The sequence below is a fragment of the Prenolepis imparis genome, unplaced genomic scaffold, assembly GCF_030444845.1.
Source record: "Prenolepis imparis isolate NDT839.2.m4 unplaced genomic scaffold, iyPreImpa1.0 SCAF_12, whole genome shotgun sequence".
In the NCBI taxonomy this organism is placed as follows: domain Eukaryota; kingdom Metazoa; phylum Arthropoda; class Insecta; order Hymenoptera; family Formicidae; genus Prenolepis; species Prenolepis imparis.
This window is the reverse complement of record NW_028141170.1, coordinates 12,519,385-12,528,041: the sequence shown is the minus strand read 5'-3', so window position 1 is coordinate 12,528,041 and position 8,657 is coordinate 12,519,385. Positions and strand designations below refer to the sequence as shown.

Here is an 8,657-nt window from a genome sequence, read left to right as displayed (position 1 = left end):
AAGCAGTGGTATCAACGCAGAGTACTAGACGAACGTTTATTCGCATTTTTTTTTCTTTTCCTTTTATTGATCCATGACTTTTTATTCTTGTTCCTTTTTCTTCTTCAATCCTTTATTTAAAACTAAAACCAAAAACGTGTGTATATTGGAATATATCGCATAAAACTGTAATTCTTTGACAAAAATAAAAATTGGACCACATATGTAATATAAGATAAGTATAGCTATAGAGAAACAAAGTTTTTTCAAAATATATATTGAAAAAATAAAAGATAATTATGTAATATATAATTATATTAAACATATTTATAATTTATAATATATACAATAATTATTAAGAATATATTAATAATTTAAACTCACTTATTCGAACTTTTTGCACATTTAAAAAAGATTTATGTTACTATGTACAGAGTAACGTATTTTTGTTTCATCGTTGCTATAGAAAAATTCGATGATGTTAAGGTTGCGTTCTAAAATTCACTATCAGTATTGAAAATCTACAATTCACATCACATATGTTATAGATTTTTCAGTATTGATGATAAATTTCGGAACACATTTATTCGATAATTAAATTTTTATAATATATGGTGTCGTAGAAATTAAAAAAATTATAATAAATGTTAAACTTAACTATAGCTGTTTGTTATAGTGAAGTTTAACATTTATTATAATTTATTAATATTTTTTAATTTCTACGACACCATATATTATAAAATTTAACAATTCTATATCTTATCGAATAAATTGTGTTCCGAAATTTATTATCAATACTGAAAAATCTATAACATATGTGATGTGAATTGTAGATTTTCAATACTGATAGTGAATTTTAAAAAAATTTCGGAACACAATTTATTCGATAAGATATAGAATTGTTAAATTTTATAATATATGGTGTCGTAGAAATTAAAAAATATTAATAAATTATAATAAATGTTAAACTTCACTATAACAAACATCTATAGTTAAGTTTAACAATTATTATAATTTTTTAATTTCTACGACACCATATATTATAAAATTTAATTATCGAATAAATGTGTTCCGAAATTTATCATCAATACTGAAAATCTATACATATGTGATGTGAATTGTAGATTTTCAATACTGATAGTGAATTTTAGAACCTTAACATCATCGAATTTTCTATAGCAACGATGAAACAAAATACGTTACTCTGTACATAGTAACATAAATCTTTTTAAATGTGCAAAAAGTTCGAATAAGTGAGTTAAATTATTAATATATTCTTAATAATTATTGTATATATTATAAATTATAAATATGTTTAATATAATTATATATTACATAATTATCTTTTATTTTTCAATATATATTTTGAAAAACTTTGTTCTCTATAGCTATACTTATCTTATATTACATATGTGGTCCAATTTTTATTTTTGTCAAAGAATTACAGTTTATGCGATATATTCCAATATACACACGTTTTTGGTTTAGTTTTAAATAAAGGATTGAAGAAGAAAAAGGAACAAGAATAAAAAGTCATGGATCAATAAAAGGAAAAGAAAAAAAATGCGAATAAACGTTCGTCTCAAATTATTTTAAAGGAATCCTCTCCTAACAGGTAAATCTATTGATATTTTTACTTTTATTAATATTTTTATTTATGTATTTTCTAATTAATGTTACACTGCTAATTTTATTAATTAGAATCGATTAATAATTTATCAGTTTTAGCAATTAAAGTTATTTTTATAATTGCTTTTTCATATAAAAGATTCTTTTTTATAAATTTTTTAAAAATTTGTAATATAATAATCTTTTTTAAATAATATAAATGCAATAGCTTATAACTGCATGACAAAAGTTTTGTAAAATATATTTTGATAAATCATATTATATTCATATATGCTACTCATTTACAGCATACTTAACAAGCAACAGGAAATTTCTGCATTAAATGCAAATAATAATTTGGAAAGTAAGAAACAAGAAAGACAACTCCAAATCAAAATAATAATGTGGGAACCAACATACAAGAAATTTCTTTTCGCAATGAAAATGATGAATTGGAGACAATTTGTTTTGCATCGGATGAAATGTTAGAATCGGTACAATTCGAAGATTCTACTGTGTGAGTTTATATTTTTAATTTATATTTAATATATTTTAACTTTTTATTTAATTATATAATTATTGTGCAAACTTTTACAATTGTCTTAAATATATTATAACATTAATTAATAGAAGACTTTTTATTAGATTATTTTAAACGAAAATTTTAATAACGAAATAAATATATTTTAATATAATCAATTGTTTTTAAAATTCGCACTATCAGAAATTGTGTAACATATAATTGTCAAAGCTATAATTAAAAAAATATTATAAATGAATGATATTTATTATATTTTTGTTAATAATGTATTGTTTTAGAAAGCACGTTATTGAATACGTAATTTGATTCAAATATCTTTAATTTGTAAATTGTTATAATTTTGATGCACACATATTTATATCAAAATTCATGTTACAAAAACTTTAAAATTTTCTTTTTGACTAATTATTAACAGTTGTTGTAATCACATTATGTGTATATATTTGATTCTTTATTAAATAAGAAATAATTATCTATTATTGTAATTAAAAAATATTGTAACGTAATATCTAATATTTTGATTTACAATATTTACAAAATTAATTTACAAAATTTACAATATTTTAATATAAAAATTAAAAAGTTATATTATCAAGTTCATTAAAAAAATTTATTTAGAGAAATCGTTGGTTTTATCGATGAAATCGATGGTTCAAAAATAGTTGGCAAATCTCAACAATATCAACTGTTAAAATTTTTGGTTAATAACAATAACCAACATCGCATTCAGGTAGTTGCATGGAACGCAGAAATTGATCGCGTAAAATTTCACATACAACCAAATCGAGTAAGCTATACATTTTTATATGTTCTTTAATTTTTATATTTTATAATTTTTAAATTAAAATTATTATACTTATCATTTTATTATAAGGTTTTTTAAAATTTTTTATTCCAATATAGTATATATTACAAAAGAATAGTGTTAGATTAATATTAATTTAATATTTAATTTAATAATACTTATTAATTTTTTAGATTGTGCATATTGACGGAGCCAAGGCTAAGAGAAAAAAAATGCTAGAATTTAACAAAGGTACACTCCCATACGAACTAATTATTCGTTCCAAAACTGTTATAAATAGTTTGGGTAATTTTAATCTTAAAAAAATTATTCAATCGATGCAACCACAAATGGTGGAATTGCATGACCAATCTGAACATCTTAATTCATGCATTAGTAAGTGTTTATATGTATATAATACATTATTATAATATGTATATTTATAATAATGTATTATATACATATAAACACTTACTAATATATAATATTTATTTTATATATATATATATATATATAAACATATGCAAAAATGTACTTACAAATATAACTCTATGTTTTTATATATTTTGTATATATTTTTTTTATTTTTATACTATTTATTAATTTTTATAATTTTTTATAATTTTAATTTTATATATTTATAGGATTATAATATTTTCTATAAATCATTGTTACAGTTTTGTGATAAACTGAAAATTAATAAAGTTAATAAAATCTATTTTAGTTACATGTGGATACATCAAAACAAATTTTAATAAGTTTTCAAACAGTTTTAAAACGATAGGTAGCGGTTCTATTACGGATAAAACACATAAATTGGAGATACAGATAACTAATTATGATGATGATGTTTTCTTAGATAAGAGACAATTCGTTGAAATTAAAGGATATGTAAAAATTATGAGTAAGCTGTATAAATAATTTTTGAAATTTCGAAAAATATAATAATTGTGATTATCACTTATATTATATAATAATTTTGTTATTTAGATGACGTATTTTACTTAGAAGTTGAGAAATCGTCTGATATACAGCAAATAGGAGAGGAAAAATTATCCTTTCAACAATTGTTGTTGGGTACAAAACCGATTATGAAAAAAATATCGAATGAAGATAATTTAGGATTACCACCTTGTAAAATTATTCGGAAATAATAATCATAAGGTTTTTTTATTTTAATAAATAATATATAATATTTCTAACACTTAAAATTTTTTTTTTTAAATTGTTTACAGTATTTGGCTATGTTACGTCCTGGCCTGCACGAAGGAAAGGCCGCTCGAAGGTCGTAACAGCGTTTTCCCGAAATCGGAGTGATTTCAGGTCGAAAGGACTGTCTGGCCCTTTTGCAGGTCAACGACTGGATAGTCGGTTTTACCTGGCTTATCTCAGGGGTCCGTTCGTCGGTCCTTTTCGGTAAGGGAATTAAATCCCTTTTACGCGGGATAGGATCTTGTGCGATCTCGGGGGATATAGGAAGAAATACAGGGGTTTAAATAAGACTTTAAATTCGCGTATTGTAAATAATTATCATTTATTCAAAATATAAAATCTTAATAATATTCGGAGAATTAGACATTTGAATTTGTGGACATGTATAAACAATTATATATGAGTGTGTGTGTAACGTTGATATGAAATTCGACTCGTCAGTGAGGTCAATGACCTCGGGACGGAAAGGAGAAGAAGGAGAAGCGGTTTCATTTAGGACCTGACGATAGAAAGCGCTCTCGGAACTCCTGCGAATCGTGCAGGTCGTAGTGATGTACTATGAGGTTGAGGATTCGCGTTGGCTTTTGATCGTCCCGTTTCAATCGGAGAGCGCGTTTCAATGCTCGACGGGCAGCGATTTCTACTACGGATTATTAGGTTTAGTCGCGATTCCGGGGATTTATTCACTTCCGTGATCGTAGAAGAATGAGAGTACTCACTGTTGGCTGTATATGGTATTATTTGGTGAGCGGGTGGGCAGCTATAGGTTGATCCTCAGGATCGATGGTTCCTTCGAGTGATGTGGGCGAAGGTGTAGGTTGACTAGTAGCTGATTGTTGAGTCCCGAGGGTCACAATATATGCTTAATGCGAGGATCCAGTATGAAGTGCGTAACTGCCACGACGTAGGCGGAATTAATGAGAGCATTCTTGGAAGATTCGCTGCTTTTATACTATTCGTCTGCCCTTCTTATAGGGCAAAGGGCGTCTTCTTTTCTTGTGACTCATAGTCATACGTTCGGTGTTTAATCCCTCTTGCGCAACGTATTGCTCTCTTGTATGAAGGGTTCTTTCCTAATTCTGATCTTTAGTCAGCTGATAGCGTGTGTCGATCGTGATATTTCAACATTACCTATGACTTATTGATCAAAGTGTAGGTTTCGTAATCTCACCGGTCGAGTTGTTTCACAATCACTGTCTTTCTCCGTTTAATTCTTATAACTAATTTCGGTCTTATAATTAATATGTTCTCGGAACGCGAATCTGCGTAAATCGGGGAGGAGAAAAGAATCGTGCAGTCCACAGGACGTAACACCCCCCGTCTTAGACAAATGTTGGGGGTGTAACACAACATTTGCAAAAGAGAAATAAAAATTTTCGATTCTTTTCTTGCCGCGATTTGTGAATATCGGTAGAAAGAACCACATTTAACCTGTTGGTTAATTGTGCTTCTTTTAGTTAACATGTACCTCTTTTTTGAAAAGGAGGAAAGAAAAAGGCGACCACCAAAACCCCTTCCTTATTCTTTCGTTCTTTTCTTACATTTTTTTTTAATTTTATTTTATTACTGGTAAGGACGCGTTTCGTGCGCGTGGAATCTTTTTCCCTTTATTTGTCCATATCGATAAGTAGGAGGTGTGAAATATTTTTGAAATGACACGCGGTTTACTGCCTGATCGTTGTCAGTGATTTATGGTTGTTTCCCTCTTTTTCCTTTTACCGTTCTTCTTTCCTTTTGGGAAACACAGCTTGGCCCCATCCGTCTACCAGGTGTTCGTAGTTGACGTATAGAAATTCTTCTATACATTCGATACATTCTTCTGCAGGTTTTATTAGTACGATTATTATTTCGCACTTAGTGCAGTTTGTTTGGTTGTCTGCTGAGTCCTTATGGACTAGATTGTGGAGTGATAGTGTCATATACTCCTCCTTGGTTGATATTTTATTATAACATTCTTGGCAGATTTTAGAGTAGTCTTCTGTATTTTGATAGATGTTCCCCCGTGCTTGTATGACACATCGGATTTCCATCAATTTTAAATAAGTTTCAGGGTGATCTTGTGCTCTCACGCCGTCGATGGGTCTTTGCCGTATTTCTTCTGTCATTTCAGGAGTCCATTGGAGTTGATGATATATTGGTATTGTTATACTGGAACTGACGATCAGGTAGTTTTTCTATAGAATGGAAAATGATTCCACCTTCACGATTATGAGGAATATTAAACTAAAACATGAGGGTAAATATTATGTATATGTATATAATAAGATGATATATAGTAAATTCCTTCTCCTTTTTTATTATCATGAAACTGTTTTTGGTAAAATATAAACTTGGTTAAAAAAAAAGGACAATACTTTATGTACTTAAGGTTATATATAATTTTTTGTTTTTATATATGTATAAAGGGAAGGTATTTAACGAAATATAACATATAAATAATAATATAGAGTATACGAGGTTATAAAGAAAATACAATAGTTTAACTTAAGATTACGGATGAATATATATATGCGTATATATATATATATATATATATATATATATATTGCGACGTCTTTTTCTCCCGACTCGATTAAAAGCCGGAAGAACGGAGCTTGGCCGTCGTCAAAACACAGGGGTTTTAATGTTTCACGCGGCGGAACTAAGCTCGGGGTCGTCCCGCGTGCCGCAGCAGAACGCCAGCCGTACTATTCGCGAGAGACTAGTTTTGGGCGCCAGACGCGGTCTTTCACGCGTCAAACCACAAATCGCGAACCCAACGCAAAGTTTTGGCCGGGAATCCCGCTACGGGCTAACTAGCTCGCCTAACGGCAGAGGGGCAGGGTGTGGTTGCCGAAATTGCTCTAACGGAAGGAAATTACACTCTTTTCGCGATGTGAGGAACACAGAAATGACAACACAGACATTTAAGTTGACAGTACTAAAGAAAAGCAGTGCGCGATTTAGTTAAGCAAAGCAAAATAATGAAGTTTATTATAAACCAATGTAATAGAAATAAATATAAAAGAAAAATATAATAGCGGATGATAATCAGAGAATAAATTTAATATAACAAAAGATAATAAGTAAAAGTTGAAGATAACAAAATATAACTGGAACTGATATTAATAATGAAATATAATGGAAAACGATAAAATTAATAAAGAAATGACTATACAGACGGGCGATAATATACAAGACACAGTAAATCCAAAATGCTATACAAAAGAAAATATTTCGACGATAGAACACAGAGTTATATCCGCGACAAGCTTAAGTCCGAGATACGCGCATCGATAGCATAGAAGAATACGAAAGAATAACCGCGACCATACAAATAGACATTATCGAACTGACTTAGATCGCGAACAATCGGAAGTTCAGATCGGCGACGAGACTGGAGAGTGATACAATATCTGGATTAATCTATTTCTCGCGATCCGACGGACGAAATTCACCGGTGAATCGAGGGCGCCGGAATCTTTTCCGCGCGCTGTCTCTCTCACTCAAGCGCTCGACTACGCTCGCTCTCTCGCTCGTAATCTCTCTCACTCGCGCGTTCTCTCTCACTCGCGCGCTCGACTACGCTCGCTCTTTCGCTCGTAATCTCTCTCACTCGCGCGCGTTCTCTCTCACTCGCGCGCTCGACTGCGCTCGCTCTCTCGCTCGTAATCTCTCTCTAACGCGCTCGCCGGTGGTCACGAACTGCGTTATCACTCTCTTTATGTCGAATTCCTCCGCGATGAGATTAACACAAGGTGACGTCCGGACACAGCCGGATAACGCATACAACAACGAGATCCGACAAACATACGCACTAACAGAAGTAATATTAGAGAAAGACGCGACAACCGTGTAATATGAGACGCGACATATATGATCGAATCCCAGAGAAACGAAGATTTCGCGTTAATATTATTCACTTGCCCGAAGGTGCGAAAGTACTCGCCGCTTGACGTCGATCGCTCGTACACCAAATAGTTTCCCGAATAAGGCAGAGCTCACGCGACAAAACTTCACTAAATAAGACAATCGCGTCAGAACGGACGAGACTCGGATTAACACCGTGACAGACGTGATAATTATTCGATACGCTTACGAAAGGGTAGCCTCACCGGTACTTCTCCCTTCGACTTGGTCCCTCTTGAGCTCATCTTTATCGCCAGAATCGATCTCAGGTCGTCACACGTCTCGCTAAGTTGAGCGGTCGCACCAATCTGCCGGATCTATCGGCCCGAAAATCGACAGCTGGATCAATGCTGCGCACGCGGGGTGCGTACGCGATAACCAATTACGGCGCCGTGCCGTCTACCGTCGTCGCGCGAGATTAGCAAGGCCGTACGGGGGTTCACAGCACCCCTCGTGATGGTGACAAAATATATTTATTCGCGCGGTATTTGCGTGGGGTTTCGAGGCCCTCGCGACCTCGCGCCGCGGGCCTCCCCGCGGTGGCCTTGTGTCCAGTATCCGACGGAGCGGTAATCTGCGGGAGGAAAGTTATCTTCCCGGTCTGGGCCCTTCCGGCGCCTGTTGTCAGGCGCCTCACTGGATCTC

General features: G+C 32.0%; 2 protein-coding genes across 2 annotated transcripts in view; one reads left to right on the top strand and one right to left on the bottom strand.

The window, feature by feature from the left end:
• The window catches only part of LOC145943999 (uncharacterized), a 6,894-nt gene extending 2,828 nt beyond the window's left edge, over positions 1-4,066 (top strand). The window contains exons 3-4 of the mRNA XM_083051927.1: positions 3,637-3,816; positions 3,903-4,066. Coding sequence (XP_082908053.1) covers positions 3,637-3,816; positions 3,903-4,066 — 344 coding nt within the window. The remainder of the gene's footprint in view (positions 1-3,636; positions 3,817-3,902) is intronic.
• A 441-nt stretch (positions 4,067-4,507) lies between these two features.
• Positions 4,508-8,275, bottom strand: LOC145943641 (uncharacterized). The gene is made up of 2 exons (XM_083051320.1): positions 8,219-8,275; positions 4,508-6,298 (listed from the first exon to the last, which is right to left on the bottom strand). The coding sequence occupies exons 1-2, from the start codon at positions 8,255-8,257 to the stop codon at positions 5,840-5,842; spliced, it is 498 nt and encodes a 165-aa protein (XP_082907446.1). The 5' UTR covers positions 8,258-8,275; the 3' UTR covers positions 4,508-5,839.
• Between the last annotated feature and the right edge of the window lie 382 nt (positions 8,276-8,657).

Coding starts and splice junctions, on each gene's coding strand:
- LOC145943641 (XM_083051320.1), bottom strand. CDS start 8,257: ATGAGCTCAAGAGGGACCAAGTCGAAGGGAGAAGTACCG. Junction 6,299..8,218: donor AGTCGAAGGGAGAAGTACCG/GTGAGGCTACCC, acceptor TCCATTCTATAG/AAAAACTACCTGATCGTCAG.